This window comes from Zootoca vivipara, chromosome 8, assembly GCF_963506605.1.
Source record: "Zootoca vivipara chromosome 8, rZooViv1.1, whole genome shotgun sequence".
NCBI lineage: Eukaryota > Metazoa > Chordata > Lepidosauria > Squamata > Lacertidae > Zootoca > Zootoca vivipara.
Window position 1 is genome coordinate 80,909,213 of NC_083283.1, and position 24,833 is coordinate 80,934,045.

The window sequence follows — 24,833 nt, forward strand, 5'->3', positions numbered from 1 at the left end:
AAAAGCTTATGCTATTCTAGGCTGCATCAACAGAAATAGAGTGTCCTGGTCAAGGGAAGTAATAGTACCATTCTCTTCTGCCATAGACCACACTTGGAATACTGTGTCCAGTTCTGGGCACCACTTTTTAAGAAGGATGTTGACAAGCTGGAATGTGTGCAGAGGAGGGCAACCAAGATGATCAAGGGTCTGGAAACTAAGCCTTATGGGGAGCTCTTGAAGAAGCTGGGTATGTTAGGCTTCAAGTTACAAGAAAGCAGATTCCGACTAAACATTTGAAAAAACTTTCTGACAGTAAGAGCTGTTCAGCAGTGGAGCAGACTCCCACGAGAAGTGGCGGACTCTCCTTCCTTGGAGGTTTTTAAGCAGAGGTTGGATGGTCATCTGTTATGGATGCTTTAGCTGAGATTCCTGCATTGCAGGGGGTTGGACTAGATGACCCTAGACAACTCTACGATTCTATTATTCTATGTGTTCTTCTGTTTTCACACATGTGCAGGAGCCTGTTCACCAGACCTATAAGAAGTGTGTCTATGCAGCTAAGGATGGTTACCCTTGAGAATTAACAAAATGAGATATTGCTGCCAAATAAAGCTCTTCCTACCTACAGAATCATCAGATTTGGGTTGATGATGCCTTCTCACCTGGTATGATTCTGCTCTAACTTTTCCACAAATATCCTCATCATATGATGTTTCCCCAAATTTCGAGAGGCCATCGTCTCAACTGACTGGGCTCCAGTTCACATGACATATTTATCGCATGACCTTTTAGATGGATTCTGAAATGTTGAATGGGCTTTAGGTAGGATGTCAACCAAATAAAAACTCCAGTTGATTAACCAATGTTTAAAATTTACGGTACCTATTTTGTCAACACAAATCCTCAAACTAGGTGCCTTTATGAAATATCTAAGGATATTGCCGTTTTATAAGCAAAAGCTCTACTCAGAAGGTAAGACCATCTTCCATGCTTCCCCTTTAGTTAACTGCTATAGTGATTCCTCTGAACCTAAAGAACATCAAAATGTGTGCCTTCAGTTCACTACCCCCTCTGATTACAATTTATCCTCACTGCTGAAAATTGGTCCCCTACCAGCTAATCAATCGCTTCTTAATTGATTAATCTACCACTGAAATCTTGCAGCCATTGTTTAGCAAGTAATTGGACTGCTTTTCCTGGTAGCAATTAGAAGCTGAAATAGTAGTATGCTGAGAAGGTGCGATGTCGCGCTCAATGGGCTGTGCATACACATGCAGAAGGTGTTTGGGTGTATGAGGGTCTGACTCCCCGAGGCGAAGGACAATATGTCCCCCCTCTAAACACACACACACACCCATTCCATGTGCCAACTGGTCTGTGCCCTTTGGGGTCTCCTGGGCTCTATACCACCCAGCCACAGGAAGAGCAGGCCTTCCCCACCCAGGGGCGAACGAAGGCGTGACACCCGGGGCGGGGTGTCGTTACGTAGGGCGCATGATGCATGCACGTACGTAGCGACGTTGCACATGTGCTGTACATAGCGGTTTGCCGCCGGTGCCAGGATCCTCCACATGCAGCTGTGGCAGTGCGGTGGCTGCTCATGTTGCCGTGAGCCCCCGCAGGGTGCCTTCTTGTCACACACACCCCAGACATGGCGCCCAGGATGCACTGCCCTGCCCCTCCCCACACTGCGACACCACTGTCCCCACCCCCTCCCATTATAGCATTTGATTCCCACTTCAGCCATCTGGTACGGTTAATTTGATTCCCCTGCGTGTTCCAAATGTCTAAGTCCCCACTTGTTCCCGATGTAGAACTTCACTCATCCGTTCAACCCTGCTTTGGGGGGAATTTTGTGGTTCGCATCAGGTACCCAAATTTCTTGGACTAGCCCCTGCAGAGGACAACAGCTAGGGGGGCTACACCACACCGTTTAACATGCCACCAGAAGCATAGGAAAACCATTTATATATGTAACCTCACAGCAGAGTTCAGTAATTGCCCTTAGGTATATTCAAGAATAGGGACCCAGGTGGCGCTGTGGGCTAAACCACTGAGCCTAGGGCTTGCCGATCAGAAGGTCGGCGGTTCGAATCCCTGTGACGGGGTGAGCTCCCGTTGCTCAGTCCCAGCTCCTGCCAACCTAGCAGTTCGAAAGCACGTCAAAATGCAAGTAGATAAATAGGAACCGCTACAGCGGGAAGGTAAATGGCGTTTCCGTGCGCTGCTCTGGTTTGCCAGAAGCGGCTTTGTCATGCTGGCCACATGACCTGGAAGCTATACGCCGGCTCCCTCGGCCAATAATGCGAGATGAGCACGCAACCCGAGTGTCGGTCACGACTGGACCTAATGGTCAGGGGTCCCTTTATATTCAAGAATAAATCACTTGTAATTTAAAACCTCACAATAGCCCAGACTGAAGTACTCAAGGAGAATAATCATATGTGGTCTGGAACTGGGGGGGGGGGTTCTGCCTCTTCCACCTTCCCTAAAATATACCCCCTGCGCATCTTAGTGATTTTGCCCTTTGTCTGATGAACACCCAGTTACCACCTTTTCCTTGGCCTGGAAACATGGAATTGATAGGGAAAAGGTTACCCGTTTTGCAAGCTTTGCCACTTCGTTCTGTTGAATGCATAAACTGGGAGTAGCAGCAGCAAGATAGAAGCAGAAAATCCTGAATCTTTCATTCTTGCTGGCATCTGCCTTCTGCCTTTATTTATTATGATAGCTCTGCTTAACGGCATTACAATAATACCATCCAAGGACTCCTAGGGCGAAGCCCCTACGGAAATGACAAGTGGCAGTAAATTGTAATGCCACAAGAAACAAAAGGGGAAACTTCCCAATGTGAACATTTCAAATGTTCAAAAGCTTCACCCTTAGGACTCCAAAGTTTCCTGCTAGTCCTTTTGGCAGTCGTTTGGCAGTTACTGCAAAAGCCTTGTTTTGAAAAACAAAGCCAAGCATGAGGTATGCTTTGATTTTATTATGCTGAAAAACGATCTGTAGTTTGGCAAAAATGAAGCCTTTGAAACGTATTGTAAGCACTCCCTATTTAAAAAATAGTAATCAATGAAATGTAATGTTTCCAATTCTAATTAAGTGTCTGCATGATTTAGAAGCCTTTCCCCCTTCAGATTTCATTCACATTAAAAAGATTTGTGGAGTTGTTTAGTAATGAGTCCCTTCTCCCACAGTTTCTGGAATACAATAAAAACTTAATTGAGCACCGCTCATGTCTTAACAGAACAGGATTAAATACATCTCTCTAGAAATGAAAGTGGGGAATGCCAAAATAATACATAAATCACAGGGCAGTGTAACAGAAGAAAGGAGAGGTAGGTTTCTGGGCTTGACCTTAAATTCCAGCACTTTGACCTTCTTGTGTGGAACATGTAAAATCTCAGGGCGAAGACCAAAATTTGAGGGGCCAGGCAACTTTGTGCTTTTTGCTCTGCCTACCACAGGAAACCAAGGGACCCAGGTGGTTCTGTGGGTTAAACCACTGAGCCTAGGGCTTGCTGATCAGAAGGTCGGCGGTTCGAATCCCTGTGATGGGGTGAGCTCCCATTGCTCGGTCCCAGCTCCTGCCAACCGAGCAGTTCGAAAGCACGTCAAAATGCAAGTAAATAGGAACCACTACAGCGGGAAGGTAAACGGTGTTTCCATGTGCTGCTCTGGTTCGCCAGAAGTGGCTTTGTCATGCTGGCCACATGACCTGGAAGCTATACGCCGGCTCCCTCGGCCAATAATGCGAGATGAGCACGCAACCCCAGAGTCGGTCACGACTGGGCCTAATGGTCAGGGGTCCCTTTACCTTTACCACAGGAAAGGGCAACCATTTTCAGACCCAATACATTTCAGCAGACCCCAAAATGGTGCCCCCCTCCCTGCCAGGGAAGGTGTGAGGGAAGATCTGCATCAGGAACAAGGGAGAAAGAAATCTTGGCATTGAGATCTGCTTGCTCCTGTGGATTCTGCTGCCTGAGATAGTTGCCTCACCTTGCCTCATGGGTGGGCCGGCCTTGAGCCCAAGGGACTCGTTACTTTCTAAGCAGCCTTCATGCATAATGTGCCAGAAGAGCACAGAGCCAGAGGGCAAAAGTTGGCGCAGCAACAAAGGCAAATTTTAACTTTCCATAGTAGGCTAGTTTTGATACACACTTGCAGAAACCTTTTCTTGTGTTCCATCCAGGTAAGCAAGAAGCATTCTCAAGGACACTGGCCAACAGAGCAAAAACACTCAAGGAGAGTGTTCCTTATTCCAGGGGTGGATTTGGGGGTCTCAAATTTCAGTGGTGCCACGTGCAAGGCCAAAATTCGGCGCGCGCACCCGCCTCTCACCTTCCATTCTTCATCACAGTTGGGGCACCCCCGAGGCTCTGCGCCCAGTGCAACCGAAACGGTCGTGCTCCTCTGAAATTCCCTCTGCTCATTCATTGCCTCTCTGCTGCAGACAGGTCCTCCCGTCGTCTCTTCACCCTGAGCCAACTGATTCAGCTATCTTGAGCAAATCTTCAGCCACCAAGCCACTCCACCTACTTCCAAAGCTCTTCTTTTTTCCTCCTGCCCTCCTTTCCTCCGCTGCCTTCTTCTCCATCTTCTGGCTGACTCCACAAACAATTGTAACTGTCCTACAAACGCTGCTTTCCGTTTAACAGGACCCCCCCCCTCAACTGACCAGCTCCTGGCCATATATAAACTATTCCTGGCCTCTTTAGTCCTGCCCCCGTCAAGTCATGCTGCCTAGCTGAAATGGCTATACCTGCACCTGCCAAATGAAATGGGCACACAATTTATCCTCATTTTGCACATTCAAATCAACAGGATCTCTTCGCAAACAAAGATTCAGGTGAAAAGAATCAGCTTTTGGGGTCAGGTAAGGATAAGAGGCAGCTGGTAAAGCCTAGCCCCTGGGCATACGGAGTGTTTCCAGCATGCTATATTGCATAAGAATGTGTATCATTAGAATTAACCTGTCCCCGTAGTCGCTTGTTGTAAAGAGGAATGCCATATACCAGAGCGTTGAAATGCTGCTGGAGCTGCTGTCACATGAACGTTGGCAAGAACAGAGTTATTGTTCTAAGAGGACAAGGTGAGAATTAAACGTGATGCATGTCCCACCACGGGACCCAGGTGGCGCTGTGGGTTAACCCACTTAGCCTAGGGCTTGCTGATCAGAAGGTCGGAGGTTCAAATCCCTGTGACGGGGTGAGCTCCCGTTGCTTGGTCCCAGCTCCTGCCAACCTAGCAGTTCGAAAGCACGTCAAAATGCAAGTAGATAAATAGGTACCGCTACAGCGGGAAGGTAAACGGTGTTTCCGTGTGCTGCTCTGGTTCGCCAGAAGTGGCTTTGTCATGCTGGCCACATGACCTGGAAGCTGTACGCCGGCTCCCTCGGCCAATAAAGCGAGATGAGCGCGCAACCCCAGAGTTGGTCATGACTGGACCTAATGGTCAGGGGCCCCTTTACCTTTACTTTTCAAGGATAAGAGGCAGCTGGTAAAGCCTAGCCCCTGGGCATACAGAGTGTTTCCAGCAGGCTATATTGCAGAAGAATTTGTATCATTAGAATTAACCTGTCCCCGTAGTCGCTTGTTGTAAAGAGGAATGCCATATACCAGAGCGTCGAAATGCTGCTGGAGCTGCTGTCACATGAAGTTGGCAAGAACGGAGTTACTGTTCTAAGAGGACAAGGTGAGAATTAAACATGATGCATCTCCCACCACACCATGTCTCCAGCTGTTGCTTCAAGGCCCACAGTATCTTAAGCTACACCAGTGACGCCACCACAAATTGATTTAACATTTGTATACATGTGCAAGCTTTGTTGTTGCTGTGCCTTTGGAAAGAAAAGGAGACGCGGAAGGAAAGGATGGGGAGAGACAGAATGCAGGGAACCAATCTGAGAGAGTAATATTCTGAGGGAACCAATCTGAGAGGGTAATATTCTCTCAATATTCTTTCAAGGGGTGTATGGGGCATTAGGGGAAGGGAGTGCCTCTGGTGGAGGCCACATTGTGCTTCTTCTGAGGTAGTTTATCCCCCTTTGGTCCCCCACCCTGCACTCAGCTCTCACCTGTGGCTAGGGTTGCCAGACTCAATAGAGGACAGGACTTCTGTGCCTTTAATTGCCCTGCTCTCTTTTGAGTCTGGAAACCTTAAAGAGAAACCAGCAGACCCTTTGCTTGGAAATTAAACAAAGGGTCTGCTGGTTTCTCTTTAAGGTTTCCAGACTCAAAAGAGAGCAGGGCAATTAAAGGCACAGAAGTCCTGTCCTCTATTGAGTCTGGCAACCCTACCTGTGGCTCCTTGAAGCTGTCAGTGGTCCCACCCCAGGAATGGCTTTGACTGGCCGAATAAACCAGGTGAGGACAGCCAATGGGTCTCCAAACCTCAGCAAGTTAGGGACTTCCTCTGCATGTGAAGACAGGCTCCAGCAGATCAAGCAGATCAGATCAATAGCGGGTCCGATGGTCAAGAAGGCAGTTTCTGCACATGCTGTAGAGAGGAGTCGGGGGCAGATGGGGCTCATCAGCCTGGGAAGAGAGACCATTTAGGACAGTGATGGCGAACCTATGACACGTGACACGCAGAGCCCTCACTGCTGGCACGCGCCCCATCGGCCCATTTGCGTTGTTGTTGTTTTCCCCCATTTGTTCTCCTGCTCCTCCTCACGCTACAGCTTGTCCCCGCTGTTAAAACCCATTGTCTCTGCTGTTAAAACCCAGATCCTTTGTTGTTGTTGCTGCTGCTGCTACTGCTGGTAGCCAGAGATTAGTTTTTAACCCTTTCTGTGCTGTTTTTCTGGCGCTTTGGCAGACTATGACTGGGTGTAACAGCGTTCATTTTTTAACCCGTTCTGTGCTGGGTTTTTGGCACTTTTTTAGCAGACTATGTTGGTGCTTCGTGTTAGTTCCAGCAAAGGTATTATTCGTCATTTATTTCTGTTCTCTCCCCCCCCCAAAAAAAAGCGCAGCAGCTTTGGGGCACCCCCCTCCCAAAAGCAAAGCAATTTTTGCATCCCCCCAAAAAAACCTCCAAAACTTTAGTCAGCAGCTCCCCCCAAAAAGCTCAACAACTCTGGGTACTTTGTGATAAATAAGGGGTTTTTTGTTTGGTTTGGTTAAATAATTAGTTTTTGGTTTATTAAATACAGTTATATATTACAATTATACATTTTTGTTATTTAAACTATAAATATCGCAAAATTATGGTTTTTTTCTCAAAGTGACACACCACCCGAGTTATGCTCGGTTTTTTGGTGAATTTTGACACACCAAGCTCAAAAGGTTGCCCATCACTGATTTAGGAGAAGGAAAACTGACCCTAAACCTCCAGCAACTCCTGGTGCCAAACGTCTTGCTCTGCTTTCCTTTGGACCACATCAGCCCAGGACCTCCATACACACTGCTCAGTCTTGCGTCTCGGAAAGGTCACTCCTAACACAGCAGTTTGACTTCACCCCAAGAGGCACACTCCATTGTGTCTCGGAACAGACAGGTGCCAATGCATTCTCATCAAGGGTAAAGGCCCATTCTTGGATATATATTAAAAGTATGCTGGGGGACGGACGGACGGGGGACACACCATGAATATTTTAAGAACAGTTTATGTGATTCATTTATAAATACTTAAATACATGTAACAATGATATGAGAAGAGAAGAATCCTTGGAAAAGACTCTGATGTTGGGAAAGATTGAGGGCACTAGGAGAAGGGGACGACAGAGGACGAGGTGGTTGGACAGTGTTCTCGAAGCTACGAACGTGAGTTTGACCAAACTGCGGGAGGCAGTGCAAGACAGGAGTGCCTGGCGTGCTCTGGTCCATGGGGTCACGAAGAGTCGGACACGACTAAACGACTAAACAACAACAACAACAACAACGATATGAACACAGGCCAAAGAGTTAAGCTTTATTGAAGCAAAGGCATTTGTGTCTTTGGTAGGCAACACCTTGGCAATGGTGTGTCTGTTCCTGCCAAAGGCAAAACATCACCTTAAGTAGCTCTGGATGTCAGCCACGTAAGATTGTGCTTCTCCTCCAATCTTAAAAACAGAAGCCCCAAACCTGGTCAGACTTTCTACTCTCTGAGAAGAGGAAGAAGAGTTGAGGGTGGGGCACTGGCAGGATGACCATGTTGTACGGATGCCATAATACCAAGGAACTGCATCCGAAGTGCCTTGCGTAGAAGCATCCCTGGCGCAATCTCATGTGAAACCCAGGTAAGCGATGCCCCTCCCCACCCCCAATGGTACCCATGAGAGAGGAGGAAGAAACAAAGCAGAAGAGAAGGAAAACAGAGAAAGACGGAGGCCAGAGGAAGGCAGGTCCTGAGTCTGGGAAGATTAAAGGCTACTGTCTTATCTCTCAACCCTTCAATTCCTTTTTGTATTGTAAAATCCGTGTATCTTTTTTCCTTATAACACCATTTCAGTATGTATACTACTTTATTAAGGGACCCAGGTGGCGCTGTGGGTTAAACCACAGAGTCTAGGGCTTGCTGATCATAAGGTCGGCGGTTCGAATCCCTGCAACGGGGTGAGCTCCCGTTGCTCGGTCCCAGCTCCTGCCAACCTAGCAGTTCGAAAGCACATCAAAGTGCAAGTAGGTAAATAGGGCCCGCTCCGGCGGGAAGGTAAATGGCGTTTCTGTGTGCTGCTCTGGTTCGCCAGAAGCAGCTTTGTCATGCTGGCCACATGACCTGGAAGCTGTCTGCGGACAAACATCGGCTCCCTCGGCCTATAGAGTGAGATGAGTGCCGCAACCCCAGAGTTGGACACGACTGGACCTGATGGTCAGGGGCACCTTTACCTTTACCACTTTATTAATTTAAGTATTAGTGATCTGCCGAGGGAACAGATTTGAGAAGGACTTCCAGTCTGGCCAATCTGTCATTTGCTCATTAATATGTATTTTTATTTACTTCAGTAAATAAACCCCCTATACTATCATGTTTAGATGTTTAATTTCAGCCTAGTCTTGTGGAGCATTCTTTAAATCCCTGCTTGAAATAAAGCATGTCACTCACAAAGGCTGCGAAAGCCCCACAGGGAAAGTTAGAACGAGACGATTATTGGTTGAGGGGCTCGGAGAAGCTCTTAAGTGAATTCTTCCTGGGCAGTCTTCTTAGAAATGGATACAGGGCTTATATGATCAGTGACTGTTTTGCTTGAAGCTGCTCAAGAAAACAAAATAGATCATTTACAAGGCTCCGGATAATGAGTAAGAAGAGAGGCTGTTTTCTTTGGTACACCTGGTGATGAGACTCCTAGGACGTGCAAAGCTGGCACCAGCCTGCACAAATGGAAAGCTTTTTCAGGCCTCTAGTCTACTTTGTACATCCAGGGAGATCAGGCTGCCCAGAGAAAGGTAAATATTTTCTTTTTTCCATTTTTAGGCTGCAATATACACCAGAAGGGGAGGAGGTTTTCTTCATCCGATGGTTTGTTTCTCTGCAGCTGCAAACCTCCAAACTCCTATTTACTGAAGCTGTCATCTGCACATGTGCAGAGGCTGTTGCAACCTCAGCTGTAATGGCAGCCAAATCAGATGGGAGCCGCTTTGAAGGAAAATGCATCACACAGCCGTATTTCTTGAGGAACTCAAGGATATGGAGTATGGTCAGTGCCACTGGTACTCAGGTTTGAGCACAAACCATGCGAGAGCACTGGAGCCAGAATAAAAAGTAATGAGTACACAGTCGAACACTTCCTGTAAATCTCATTTCCCCCCACTTGACACAGCCTTCTGCTACCTGGTATCCTCCAGAAGCCCCCCAGGCAGCCCCAGAACGGGGAGGGCTAGACCAGCAGAAGCAGACTAAAACATTAGCAAAAGGATGCTTTAATTTGAATATTGATATGTCAGAATTCAGTGTTTCTTGGAGCAGAATATGGGTTACTGTTGGTACAGAATTTTGATTTTGCTTTTTTTAGCACTGATTTGTTCTCTACAAGCCTGCTGAAGAAGCCACAGCAGAGCCCCAAGATATTTGCCTACGGTGGTACAAGAAATCTGCAAGGACATCCAAGAGCAGAACAGATGTCTCCTGTCTCCCAGTGATGTTTGATGTTTTCTACCTGCAAAGATCAGCGTCTCGCACCTGTTAGAAAGCCCTTTTTTATTTTGTATTCTTTGCCTTCAGGCTACAGAGACGGAAGATTTTGGGACCTGCCAGTCACCATAGCAGACTTAAGAGCAGCTTTTTCTCTCTCTTTTCGTGGTTTAGGTGCTTTTGCAACTGTCAGAAAGCTGCTTTCATCCCTTCAGCAAAGTTTGGGCAGCCTGCTCTGCATCACAGCTCCCTTCCTGCTAAGCTCCACTGCTTCCCTGGAAGCACAAAGGCAGCCTAATTAAGCAGAGTTATTCTGCAGGCTCACCCAGCTTCTTCACCCAAGGTCAAAAGGATAGCAATTGGTTGCACTCTGCCCTCACTGATGCTAGGCAAGAAACAGGAGCTCTTTCAAGCAAGCTTCAATAGCACAGTCATGCATGGGGATTTCTTTTGAATTGTAGTAACTCTGACATCGTTATCAACATTAGAATTTAGCAAGGCTGCTTTTGTCAGCCCTGGCCAGCAGATAAGTGTTCTTGGAGGGCAAGGAAAGGGTCTGGAAGGCTGGTGGCAGGCTAGAAACGCACACCCATCCCCCTGAAAGACCCACTGCTCCACTCTTGATATCCACGCACTTCTGCATTGGCAAGGCCCAGGCTCTTCAAAGAGCCAAGTTTGCCCCTGGGCTTTCCAGCAGTTGCCCTTCTCCATCGTATAGCTGGGGGGAAGAGGGGCTGGAGTCTAACTTGGGAGAGGGGGCAGTGGTTTGTGGGGACCTATCCTGGCCAGGAGGCAAGACAGGCTCCTGCACCACTGTCTCCCGGAACCAGGAGAGGATTGAAGAGGGATGAGGTGAGGCAGTTTCTACTCCAGTTGTGTGGGAACAGCCTGTCAGGGGGAGTGGTCCGTTGCTGCGGCAACCGCCTCCATACAGTGCTGACCTGAGAATAGCTGCATGGATGCTCGATTGGTGTGTATGGGTATTCAGAGCCGAGAAACAACAAAGTGTTATCTTTGACAATAAGGAATTAAGCCAGGGGTCGGCAAAGTTTACCTTGCCTGTGCTGGTTCACTCCAGCGGAGATCCCTCCATGGGCCGGATCGTGCGTGCGCCCGCGATTTCTACTGTCTGTGTCAACATGATTTCCAGCGTCTGCGCAGATGCAATTTCAGCCAACTCTGAAAGCCTACAGGCTACAGATGCGGGCGGCTTGTGGTGGGCTGGTTAAACGACCCCCGTGGGCCACTTGTGGCCCATGGGCCTTAGGTTGCCTACCCCTGAATTTAGCTATCTGCGGTGTGCATTCCTTTGGCTAGAGAGTGCTCCTGACATCTTCATCCACACACACCCTAACTCAAGTCAGTTTATATTTTAATGTTAGAAGAGAACTGCCGCAGAACAAAATCAGTTTAGGAATTTCCGTATTGGGATTCTTTCACCCTTTTAGTCTTCATGCCTCGGAACAAAAGTGGCTCCAACTGCCGTTGTTAAAATGGGGGTGATGGATCAGAGAAAAATACTGATGAATGCCAGTTTAAAACTCAGGGTTTCTTCCACAGATGGGCACTGAGGAAGCTCTGAGGCACAATGGCAAAGGAAGATCCTAGCTGCAATTTCAGGTAGGGCTGGAAAGCCAGTAGCAATCTGTGTGGGCAGTGTGGAGCTAGTTGGAAAACAAAGAGGTGAGGAATGCAGAACCACCATTACCCATCCACACCTGACACCCTCACAATTCAGTTCCTGGAACGCTTTTTCCTTACCTGAGATCTGATGCCAGACTTAAAACTGCAAAAAAGCATTTGGGGAGAGGGGCTGCAGAATTCAGAACCAACGGTGAGGAGGGACGTCGGCTGTTATTCAAAGTGGACCCCCCCTCAAAAAAAAAGAAAACCTGTGGTATTAACACTAGGGCCCCAAATGGGAGGAGAAAATAAAGCTAGCTTTCCGTTTCAGCCCAATATGGTGTTCAGGCTTTCTGTACACAACACAGAGTGTCGAATACAAGACTTACTAACTTGACCATTTACCAGATATTTGAGGTACAGACCTTCCAGTTCCGCCCCCCCCCATTCCATAGGAATCATCCCCTTTCATTCTGCAGCTGCAGCAGAGTGTAGAAGGAACTGAGTTTTGAATTGCCATTCATTGATGTTTGTTCTTAGAAAGGCATTCATTGTTTTCCTCGTTTTCACCGAGGTCTTGAGGACCACCGCAAAGGAACCACCAGCTTGCCCTGGCCACTTTACAGAAGAATGCATTAATCCCAAACTTTGTTCCATGAGTCCTTTGGAGCCATTTGCTCTGAAAGTGCTTTATGCTCACTTATTCTTCCACTCAGTGATCTGGATTATCAAAATCAGTACCTTTCAGTCTTTTCATCCCAACCTACAGCATGGGACTGACTTAATACTGTAAACCTCCCAGTGATCTTTGGATGTAGGGTGGCATATAAATTTAATAAATAATAATACTTGTAAAACTCTCTCATCCCAGCTTTCACTTCCTTTGTTTTCTCCAGCCTCTCATCTCTTATAAAGTGGACCCTCCAAACTTCCTTTTACCCAAAGCTAGCATGCAGCTATGGCACAGTTGTAGCCTCGAGCCAGTTTTCTCTGCTTCTGCCCCACAAATGCTTTAATTTTATCACCATTTATAAATAGATGTTCTGTTAGTAAGGGAAAATCCAAGGCTACACTGTGACCTTTCATCAAGCAGAAATGGCTTTGCTAAATAAAGCCGAGGAGTGTGGGTCTTGCCACATTGCTTGTCTGGATGGGAGATGCAACAGAACACATGCTAGGGTGCTGTATTCAGCAGTAATTTCAGATCAAAGTTTGAGGTCTGTCGTGCAAAATTAACAAGACACGGACATGTGAATCCTCTGTTTTTGCATGGTTGGCTACCAACTATGACAAATTTTACCATCGGCCAACTCACACTGGACTTGGTTTTCTCAAAAGGGCAGGAAAGAGGCTGAATTGAGGGCAGGGTATTTTTAGCACCATTCACTCATCGCGGCCAGAGATGTGGGCTGTCAGCAGATTTTCCCTTCTGCAGAGGTGGGAGAACTACCTGCAGAGGCTGATGGATTGCACTGATTTTCAGATGGCACTAGGGGGCTTTGTGGCCGACGCTCTTGTCGAAGCCCAGGTTGCTCTGCCAGAGGACCTGGCAACTGACATGGTCATTCCAGAGCAGTATTCAGGTGGCTCCTGTATGCTGAAGGAGGGATCCAGCTTGAATGCAGGAAGAAGAAAGCTTGAATACAAGCAAACATTAGTACATGCTGATTATTATGCCTATTCAGTGGTAGTGAAGGCTGCAAAGAAGACTTTCTTAACTAAATGCCAGGCGGCCGAACTTTTCCAGGTGGTTCAGTCTTTTATCTCCTGGCCCAAATGAGTCTGTGGAACCACCGGCAGCCTGCTGTGACTCATTTGCATGGCATTTTGAGGATAAAATCTCTTGCATCTGCCAGGCCCGGGATTCCACTGTTGCAGCCAATCCATCTCACAAGGTATCCAGACAACTGCCTGGTTCAGTGTTACTGGAGGCGTTTCAGTTGGCAAGGTTCAAAGATGTGGACAATTTGGATTGGTGTGTGAGCAACCACTTGCATACTTGACCCTTGCCCTCCATGACAGGTAAGATGTAGCAGTGACAAATGGTTAGACTGTGTGTGTGTGTGTGTGTGTGTGTGTGTGTGTGTGCGCGCGATTAATGGCAGTAAGACAACTTCTTAAGAAATATTCCCCAGGCCCAGAATGTCCTAATAATTGTAGACTGGTCAAACATCTCCTTTCCAGGGAGTGTTCCAGAGTAGGTGGTCACTGAACAAATCTAGGCACTATCGGCTGAGACTATTGGCTGGATCTATTTAAATTGGGCCCTGCCCTGCTATTATTTGCTACCATCTCCTCCTTTTTCTGGGTGCCTTCAACTTCAGCATTGGTTTTTCAAGCATTCTAACATGTCTCCTCCCACTGAAATGCAGCTCACATCAGCACCCATTTTTAAAAGCTTTAAAAAAAAAAGGAGTGAGGAAATACGCTGCAAAAAGAGGGATCCCAAGTAGGAATCTGGTAGTAAATCATGTCTTGAGTCTGGAAATGTTGATGACTACTTTCTTACAGGGTGGCTTTGCCATAAGAGACATATTTTGGAGCCATCTCTCCTGCATGCACCTACTCCCCTCTGTGGTTGGGGTTTCTTCTGCATATAGTGATGGTGCTTTAAAAACTGTTTGATCACACTAGTGGAATTGGTGGACTTGTGCGCCATCATTTTAAAATGGCATCTTTTACACTGCCCTTCAAATTCACCTAAAAACCCAACCTCTGGTTTTTTGGTTCTTCCCCAAATTCTTGGTTTTAAGGCTAAAATATTCAGCCAAAGACTACATCCGTAAAACATTGTGTACACGGATAAATACACAGCACAGACAGTTCTCTAGACCCAAACAACAAAGGAATTGAGTGGCAAGACCAAAACACATTAGGTATTGTGTCTGCAGTATACAGTACAACCTTCCTGCCAAGGATTGGCATTTTAAGTGTTCTGCCATTATTCCTGGATTACCCTGTGCTGCCCCCTGCTGCTCCACCTTAGTTATTAAAATGTTACCAACACATTCCTAGTAGAGCTATGCCACATGGCTTGCTGTATTGCAGGGGTAGCCAACTTCCAAGAGACTGCGATCTACTCACAGAGTTAAAAACTGGCAATGATCTATCCCCTTTTTGGGGGGTTCAGGTCAGGTCCTCTTTAGGGAGGAGGAAAGCGATGCTGAGCTTTTTTGGTGGTTCAGGTCAAAATTGTTGAGCTTTTTTTAGGGAGGAAAGCCCCATTTTTTTAGGGGTGCAGGGCTTCTTTGGGGGGGGGGGGAAGCCGGTGATCTACCACAGACATCCAGTGATCCACTGGTAGATCACGATCTACCTGTTGGACATGCCTGCTGTATTGCATTTACTCAAGCTGATACTGGAAACCAACCATTCATTTCTGGAATGCAGAATGAGCTGCAAGGATACCAGACTTTTGCCTCTACCAGTGTTTTTAAACTTTTAACATTCAGCGATAAAGCAGATGTATCTAAAGCAGAGAAGTCAAAGTGTAAATGTATCTGATTCAACATATACAAAGTGAGATTCCTATAAAATTAATCCTCATTGCTTGCTGCTTCATGCTAGAAATAGTAACCGGAATTAGAGAAGTATGCAGATACCTTCTTCACGTTGGAGATACAGCCCAGTAGAAAACACCACAAATATAAGGAATTATATGGTGTCAACATCTGGTCTTTGATTTCAATTTTCATGTGAGCACATTTCAAGTACACAGGGACAATAAGGTGTGTATAAAAGCTGACAGTTGTGTTCAACAGGTTCTACTACAAATAACAAAGCAAATTCATACCCCAATTTTACAAGTTATAGCCACTTAGCAGTAAATTTAATATTGACGTTGATAGATGTCATTTTAGCGGTGCAGTCCACTGCCAGCAACAGACCCACCAAAATTATAAGCATCATGGAATTTACATGGTACAAGAAGTAAATATGAAAACCATTTATATTTTAAAAATGAAACGTAAGGAAACTCTTGTAAAATGATTCCCATACAACCCCCCCCAAAAAAAAAACCTTGAAATACCCTCTTATTAAAAATGTGTTTGTAGATGCTTAGCCGCAGCATAAATATCTAGAACAATGCACATTGATAGTCAATGAAAGTTATCCCATTAGACATTTTTATCACTAAGGTCAACATTATCTTTGCTTTCTATATTTTTGGTGCTCTCATTTTTGACACTGGAAGAAGGGCTTTCTACTACCTTAGCTTCTATGGGTTCCATTGCAGGTTGCCCATTAAGTTCATCTTTAATTTGTTCAGGTAACTGACTGTTTTCCTTAGCTTTGCATCCCAAGTCCATTTCTTCCAGCACCTGCCCTGCAGTGTCTATGGCTGTTTTACCTTCTGCATCTTCTTCTTCTGTTTTATGTTCTACATCTTCTTCTTTTCTCTTTGCTTTGAACACCTCAACCCCCATCATTCTCAGGTAATGCAACCTCTCATTCTTGGCCACAAACGCACGAAGGGAAGTCTTGCCCAGCCAGCCACAAAGCACAATTGAACACTGAAGACTATCTGGCTTGCTGCAAAAACAAGAGATTAGCATTAAAAATATACATATATTGAAAATGAATTCAACGACAGAAACAGTTTTTGTAGGCTACTGCTTTCTCAATTAATTGTAAATTCCACTGCCATGTCAATGAGATGTATTAGTAGTTTTAAACAATACTGCTGGCTGGTTTTTAAAGTACTTAATCAGTACTTTAATCAGAGCTGTGGCACAACTCAGTGGCAGACCACATGTTTTGCCCTGGAGATGATCACAGTGCAAAATCTCAGCACTTCCAGTTAAAAAGGATCTGTGGCAGCAACAATGGGAAAACGCTCTCCCTGGGATCTTCGAGAACATCTGCCAGTCAGAGCAAGGAATATAGTTAGATGGTCCAGTGGCCTGACCCGGTACAATGTGCGTTATTTTAAATGTAGTCCCCCCCCCCCCCGCTTGCATACTCCTTTAATTGCCTTCAAGGCTAAAATGGGAGGATGACAATAAATAAACTGAAGGAAACAGCTAAGGAAGTTGAAAACTTGAAGGAAAAGACTGCCAAGATGTAAAGTCAGACATGAAAGTAAGAAGACCGATGAAAGAGCTCCTGCCCTGGGTAAAGGAAGGGAATGAACTGGGAAAGAGCCTCCAGGACTCGGCTGCATTGTAAAGGTTTGGTCAAATACTCCTTGCCTTCCTAGGTGGCGGGAGCATCAACCTGCATTACTAGACGCCTCATTGAGAAATCACATGGTCTTTTATATTTCAACTTTTAAAAAAAGATTTAGGTGTTTGCTGTTGGTTTTGTAAAGTTCTTTAGAGAAACAGGAAAATGGAGAAGGCAGATGACCAGGTCCTCCCTTCTGTCCTTCAAAGCAGAGCTTTCCAAACTCTTCATGTTGGCCTGCATCATTTCACAACACAGTAATTCAGTTAGTTTTATTAGTAAACTGGAGAACCCCTTTCCAGCCCTGGGATGAGCATGGGGAGCGTTCGCAAGACCACCTACGCACTGCAGCCGACACACCAACGTGTTGCAACACACGTGGAAAGCTCTGCTTTAAAGGTACAATAGCTCTGAGATGTGGCCTTCACAGGTTTTATTAGAGTTAAGTACACAGGGGCATAAAGGCTTCAGTTTCCCCAAAGCCCAGTTAGCTACTGCCATGCGGAAGCAGCTGCTGTCTGTTGCATGCTTTCATTTCCACCAATTTCAACGGAAGGGAAGTTAACCTGAAATCAGCCAAACTTGGAAGTGCATCTGTATGTCCACATGTACACACACACACACACACACACACACACACACACACACACACACACAATGAAACAGTGCATTTACTTACTTTGGATCTGGCTCATACTGGAGGACTATGCTCCCCATAGCTGCAAGAAAGAACATAAATGCTTTATTAGACAACATCAGGACCTGCTCCAATCTCACCCCATGCCACCATCTATTTAATGGGAACAGAGTGAGGCAGCCAGCCAAAGACAACATCTGGATTCAACCAGTCAGATTCAAGTTAAGATGGGACTATGGTGTCCCACTGTTTTCAATGAGAACTAAGTGCAACTAACTTAGCAAAGCTGATTGCGTTGGTCACTAGTTCAGTGCCTGAGGGCCAGCACCTTGTTGAAGCTAAACAGGCCTGGATCTAGTTAGGGGCTGGATGGGTGACCAATCACATGCTTGGGAATCACTGCCATGGGTTCTATAATGGAAAAAGACAGGCCATAAACGTAAGAAAGTACAAATAAAGGAAACAGAATGGGATTGATCCAGACCGAGCAGAAGTCCTACTACTTACGAATTTTTCTACTTACGAATGGAGCTCCGTCCGCCATCTTGGATGCGGTTTAGATAGGATTTTTTCTACTTACAAATTTTTAGATAGGGTTGCTTCGACTTACGAATTTTTTCTCCCAATGCATTCCTATGGGATTCGACTTACAATTTTTTTCGACTTACAAATGTGCGTTCGGAACGCATTAAATTCGTAAGTAGAGGTACCACTGTATACTCTTGATAGTCAGTCTGTGTTGATTGATAAGTAACTGCTTATTAGAAACTGCTTATTATTCTTCAAAGTTAAAATTAGGGAGTAACTATTACTACGAAATCTACAGAGCTCAGGGTAAGCGGGACAGCAGTCAGAGCTTAATAGTTAGTATATTTCCTTCTGCACATGATGCCTTTTACCACTGTGAGAAAAGAATGAACCAGGATTGGAAATCCTCAGAAGTGAATACTTACCCATTCCTTTGACTTGACTGCACACCTCATTACTAAGTTTACTTAAGAAAGGGTTTTCTTCTGTCAGAAGCACTTTAACATCTTCTATGCTGGCATTTACGATCCTTGCATTAATGAAGGGATACAGTGTATAGATCCCCTGGATGTAAAATAGAAAACCTATTTTTAAAATGCAGTCATGTTTTTAGTATTTTTGACCATTATATCTAAATATAAAATACAGTGGTGCCTCGCTTAACGAATGCCCTGCTTAACTAAATTTCCGCTTAACGAAAGGTTTTTTTCTAGCGGAGGTTGCCTCGCTAGACGAATTCGTTTTACGAAAAATTCGTCTAGCGAATCACGGTTTCCCATAGGAATGCATTGAAATTCAATTAATGCGTTCCTATGGGCAAAAAAAAAATTCAAAAAAAAAATTCAATGCATTCCTATGGGATTCAGTAGACGAATTTTTCATTATAAGAAAAGACCCATGGAACGAATTAAATTCGTCTAGCGAGGCACCACTGTAGTCAATTCATTCTTCCCCCCACCCACCCACCGCCAAATCACTCCATTGTTGTGAAAGAAAACGTGCACTGATAATCTCTAACTGGTCAACTGAATGTTAAAACAAATGGAAGCAGAATATCCCCAAAACTTTTAGTCCCTGCACTTTGAGTATAACATTATCAGGGAGGTAATGCACATTTGTCAGGTTCCAATTTTATGGGAGAGGAAAAAATACAAGGGAAAGTCTATACCAGGTATCCCCAAACTTTGGCCCTCCAGATGTTTTGGACTACAATTCCCATCTTCCCCGACCACTGGTCCTGTTAGCTAGGGATCATGGGAGTTGTAGGCCAAAACATCTGGAGGGCCGCAGTTTGGGGGTGCCTGGTCTATACTATACATGTGGAGACCTACAATGGAACTACAGAAATGTTCATAAGCCTGTCAGGAAAAAAACCTTTACGAAAGAAAGCCCGTCCTCAAAAGGGACAAAAATGCACAATGCACCCAACAACAGATTAATAAATTTAAGCACAAGAAAGTTGGGTCCAGAGTCTTCTCCCAAGTGAAGGCAAACAAGCAAAAACAAAAAACATTTTTTGAAGCAACCATGCTTTTGCCTTTAAGTACTAGAAGCAGCTTACATCCCACCTGTGGAAAAACTTACACTCAAGGGGAAATATATGCACTTATCCCATTGGTATTTTAAGCTTTACTTTGAATTGTCACAAGCTGTAGCCCTTGCATTTCACAGCCACTTAGCTGAACTGATCACAATTTTATTTTCTATACATACACAGGTGTGTGCGAGAGAGAGGTCTGCCAATTAATTGTCATGAACCTTATGCAATGAAGTTGGCTGCAAAAGCAAACACCGAAATAAACCTGTCTTTACCCACAAAAAAGACTCTTTGTTTCAAGGCATAGCATAAATAAAATACTTTCACAGTATAACCGTAGTGCGTTCATTGTTACCTCTTGCGCTAATCTGAAGGCACAGCCAAACTGTTCCCCATCGCTATTGCGGGACCACACTTTTATCCCTGTGTTAATAACCTAAAAACAGGGTTGAAGAGAAAGATACAGTATTAATATATTTAAGCATTCCAACATGGAATGGTGCATCCTTGACAGGTAAAGGCACTGAGTGGAAATATAGGCATCTTACGTGGTCTACTCTGAATTTCACAAAATATGTAGAAAGACAAAGAAGGGGATAATGATTCCTAATAAGGACCCCAAGTTGGGAAGAGTTTACTTCAGCCTTTCATAAAGGGGCAGTAACTGAGAGCTGATATGGGGGTTTAGGTACCTAAGTCAGGGGAGGGGGGGGAAGCAAGAGGATGAGGGGAACTGGAAAGAAGTGACTGTCCTCACCAGGGTGACCAGAGGAATCTGCTTCCTTTCTTCATTTTCTGGTTACAGGTAGGTAGCCGTGTTGGTCTGGATCGAAGTAAAATAAAAAAATTCCTTCAGTAGCACCTTAAAGACCAACTAAGTTTTTATTTTGGTATGAGCTTTCGTGTGCATGCACACTTCTTCAGATCTGAAGAAGTGTGCATGCACACGAAAGCTCATACCAAAATAAAAACTTAGTTGGTCTTTAAGGTGCTACTGAAGGAATTTTTTTATTTTACTTTCTTCATTTTCCTCAGCAATGGCACAATTGACACCTTTAAAGCACTCTTTTCTCCTATGGTTGTCAATGTGGCACTTCTGGTCTTGAAAGAAGCTAGTTGCTGCGTTTGCTTATTCACTGACACTAGAGCTATTTGGGAAAGACTGTGCTCCACCTGGATCGAGTTAAACGTCATGGCGGGAGACAGCTTTGACAGACAGAAAGAGAAGTACAGCCATGATGGATCATCAGACACAAAAGGCCTAACTGGTCCAGCATTCTTCTCATACTGGCCAAACAGATCCCCATGGGAGCCCCGCGGGCAGGACAGGAGTGAATAGCATTCTGCAGCTTCTGATCCCCAGAAACCAGAAGTCAAAGTTATCACCATCCCTACGCCCCCAGGACTACTTTTTATTCCGACTTTCTTCCTGAGACAAGAAATACAAGTCGAACCTTCAGCTTTTCACTGTTGTTCAGGAGCACATTCCTTATTTCCTTGGAAACCATGTATAACTGCCTTTTCTTCCCTTCTTGAGTACGAGTTAACAAATTCATCTTGGGAAAGGAAGGATCCAGTGCATAAAATGTCCTAATAAACAAACATATTCAAGTTTCATTATTCCGTAGCTTTTATTATATTGTTAATGTTTAAGCTGTTTTTTTTTGGTATGTTAACAGCTCTGACTCTTTTCTGGAAAGATAAACATAAATATTGACCTTCATGGAACCTGTAACTTGAGAAGCTGAATTGATTATTATTATTTAACTCAATATATATTATGAAGATTTAATGCAAGTTATTATCGGGCCAATAATATACGTAGACCACACATCAGTGATATTTGAATAGATTTGCAACAATTCTGCTGAAATATATACTGGATGGAGACTAAATAATTCTTTCATGCAGAGTAAGGCAACTTCTTGAGGATCTGAGACATAATTTCTTTTTTCAAACGAACAGAACAGAAGGAATGGATTACTGTATATTCCTGCGTATAGGACTACTTTTTAACCCAGGAAAATCTTCTCAAATGTCGGGGGTCGTCTTATGCGCCGGGCGGGTCGTATTTCTTATGCGGCGAGTATATCCCAAACTCTATATTTTAACTGGGAAAGTTGGGGGTCGTCTTATACGCCGGAATATACGGGTAATAGTTTAGAAAAGATTTAATGTGCACATCAGAAGAATATAAATAAGGCAGCTTCTCTTCAAAAGAAAAAAGGCAATATGCAGAGGGAGTAATAAAAAAACAAGATGTTAGAAAAAGTACTGTACATAAAGGATGCAAAAATGGAAGCTAAAAATAGCCAGGAACTAAATTGAAATTATTAGACGCTCACGACAACAGCAAAACCTTTGCTATACCGTGTGAGACAGCAAGGCACGTTCAGGGTGAGACAGCAAGTTTCCCTACAGCTGGGTGTACAATGCAACCCCAAGTTGTCCAGCTTTTTTGCTGCACAGTGTTCTTTTTAAATACGTGTTGTCTGCCCACCGAACCACAGGAGCGGGCTTCTTTCTTAATTTCTTGTAGGCTTTAGCTTGCTGAAAGGGAACCTCTGCCCACAAGCCTAAATTGGTTTGTGGTGGAGAGGCATATTTGAGCTAATACATTTAGCACACTGAATCCTGGGTGTGTCTGTGCTTTGTCCAAGCAAACAAAAGTAAAATAATGTCAATAGAACACTTGACTTGAAAACAAAAAACGGAGAAAATGGATTGACTGACATGTCACATAGTAGATTTAACTTTGAACTGTTGGCTACTCAATGAAATGTCTGTGATAATTTGTATTATTTAAATTTTTTATTAATATAAAATGGAGAAGTGGGGACCACATATTTACAAAAGGAACCTGCAGATTTAAAAAACGGATTGGTCATTTCATTTCTTCTCATGATCCTGTTGTCTGGATCCAAAAACCAGTGACGGTAGGAGAAAATGCAATAGCAGTGTTCTGTGAAATCTTCTGGAAGCCCGCAGTATAGCACCACAGCATTACAAAGAGGTTACTGTGCAGGATGTGAAATGTGGCGAATAAGGAAAAGAAAGACAGTTTGTTATGTAGCATATACTTATGTTGTATGAAAAATGAAACATATTTTCTTACTGAATAGGTGAAAATAGTGAATCGTCTTCAGAAAGAAACACAAACGGATCTTCTTTAAATCCAAAAAGCTTCATTTTTTTAGACGGTGGAGGCCTGGAAGTAACAGATTTATCCAGGGTCAACAGTTTTTGGATGGACTGGCAAAAATTCTGGTCAAGAGGTTCCCCCTTCTGCTCCACCAAAGAAGCTCCCCACCACCACTAGGACAGCCTGCCATTTTTGGGTGGACAGTTTTGGGTGCTCAGAGAGAAGGCTGGTTTGGCAGTGAGGCATGCCAGTGCCAGCATCCTCCCCCCATCCCTCTCAATTTTAGATCTGGAAAGGGGAGCAGAGATCACCGCACAACTGCTGAGATTATCTCTGCCCACCTCTGCAGTTTTAAAGTTGAGAGGAGGGCCAAACTCTCCATGTCGAAACCTGAATATATATCAAAGTTGAGCGGTACAGGAAGAATTTTAATCAATTTCGGTATTTTGCTTAGAGAACTGCCAGAAATATACAGTATTTAAAAAGATTGGTTCAACAGTACCAATTGGTAGAGCATGAGACTCTTAATATCAGAGTCATGAGTTTGAGCCCCACGCTGGGCAAGAGATTCCTGCATTGAGGGGGGTTGGCCTAGATGATGCTCACCGTCCGTTCCAACTCTACAATTCTTTGATTCTATGATATTCACTAATGCAGAAAAACAGAACCACATAATACTGCCACTCTAGTACTGTATATGGAAGTTCAGTGTTCAAAGTATTCCATATATATTCTCAGCCATCCTTAAAACAGCCCAGTAAACTAGTCCACTATTACCATTATAACACAGAGTGGTTGGGGTTGGGAGGAGGAATATTGCTTATAGCCAACTAGTAAATTCATGGCAGAGACAGAATTTAAACAAGGCTTTTCCACCTTGTAATTCTACCTAATCGTTACGTTACACCAACTTTCCAAAACAAGTACTTCCATATCAGTCACAATCAAAACCATGCATATGAAGTGGCCCTCACGGGTTGGTTTTGCTAAGGGCAAGAAAACAACCTGTTGAGAAGGCTAAGCAAAGATCGTATCTCATTAAGGCTGCCTTTGCAGTTCTATGATCTCAAGAGCTTCTGGCTGGAGAGGAAATCATGGGGCAATTTCAGCTTCCCTACATGCTGGGAGAACTAGCCAAAGCACTGATACAGACAAATGGCTTGGCTTGATTATCTTTAACAATGGCAAGCTTCATTTTAGTTTCTTACCCACAAACTCCATCCTTCTTGTTTTCAGTAGTCTCAGTTACAAAGGAATCTCCACCCTTTGCTTCTACGGCCACATGGTCTTCAGCAGTTTCTAAAGAACCCTGCTCTGCAGCTACAGACGCTGTGCTGATTGTCTTCTCTGGCAGCCGGTGATGCAGCTATTCCAAAACAGAAGGAACAGGTCTTGATGCATAAAAAAGGTCTCAAGTGTTACAACATACACCATTTCCCCTTACCACTGTTTAAATCATATCTAATAAAGATCCAAAGTGTGGTAGCGGGGAAATTATGCTTTTCCTAATGCACTGAAATTCAGTGTTACAAACCATGTACAACTTTATGTTTTATTCTATCTGATAGCAACAACAGATCTGCCTCCCTGTTGAGTGGGACACCAAGTTGCACTGATAAACTTCACTTCCATCTTCGGTAACTATTTTTGTTCTTTCTTATGTTTTATTTAGCTGTGCTGTGTTTATTTAGTCTTACAGAATTACAGGTGAGCTTTGAGCTACATGTGTCTGCATGCATATGTCTTATGTAAATTGTCATAATGTACCATTTTACATGCGCTGCTCTGGTTCGCCAGAAGCAGCTTTGTCATGCTGGCCACATGACCCGGAAGCTGTCTGCGGACAAACGCCGGCTCCCTCGGCCTATAGAGCGAGATGAGCGCCGCAACCCCAGAGTCGGACACGACTGGACCTGATGGTCAGGGGCCCCTTTACCTTTACCATTTTACTGGCCTTACAAGATGTGCTCCCTATTTTTAAAAAGTGAGACACGAGCACTGTGCATTCTGTTCCCCAAGTTTCTTAGCAGCCTCCTACTCAAGCAGCTGATGCCGAGTTCCCTGAAATGTTATTACAGAGGGCATTAATAAGAAAATTCTAAATTATCAATTTGTCTCCTCTGATATGTAAGTTAAAGAGGGCCAGCAATAACTAA

At 44.5% G+C, this 24,833-nt stretch overlaps 1 protein-coding gene across 2 annotated transcripts in view; it reads right to left on the minus strand.

The window, feature by feature from the left end:
- Positions 1 to 15,481: 15,481 nt before the first annotated feature.
- The window catches only part of NSUN2 (NOP2/Sun RNA methyltransferase 2), a 32,143-nt gene continuing 22,791 nt past the window's right edge, over positions 15,482 to 24,833 (minus strand). For both annotated transcript variants that reach the window (XM_060278064.1, XM_060278063.1), the window contains exons 13-19: positions 23,886 to 24,043; positions 22,651 to 22,743; positions 20,990 to 21,125; positions 19,891 to 19,971; positions 18,424 to 18,562; positions 17,513 to 17,552; positions 15,482 to 16,200 (exon numbers count right to left, since the gene is read on the minus strand). In XM_060278064.1, the coding sequence (XP_060134047.1) occupies positions 15,786 to 16,200; positions 17,513 to 17,552; positions 18,424 to 18,562; positions 19,891 to 19,971; positions 20,990 to 21,125; positions 22,651 to 22,743; positions 23,886 to 24,043 (1,062 nt within the window). In that variant the 3' untranslated portion in view covers positions 15,482 to 15,785. The remainder of the gene's footprint in view (positions 16,201 to 17,512; positions 17,553 to 18,423; positions 18,563 to 19,890; positions 19,972 to 20,989; positions 21,126 to 22,650; positions 22,744 to 23,885; positions 24,044 to 24,833) is intronic.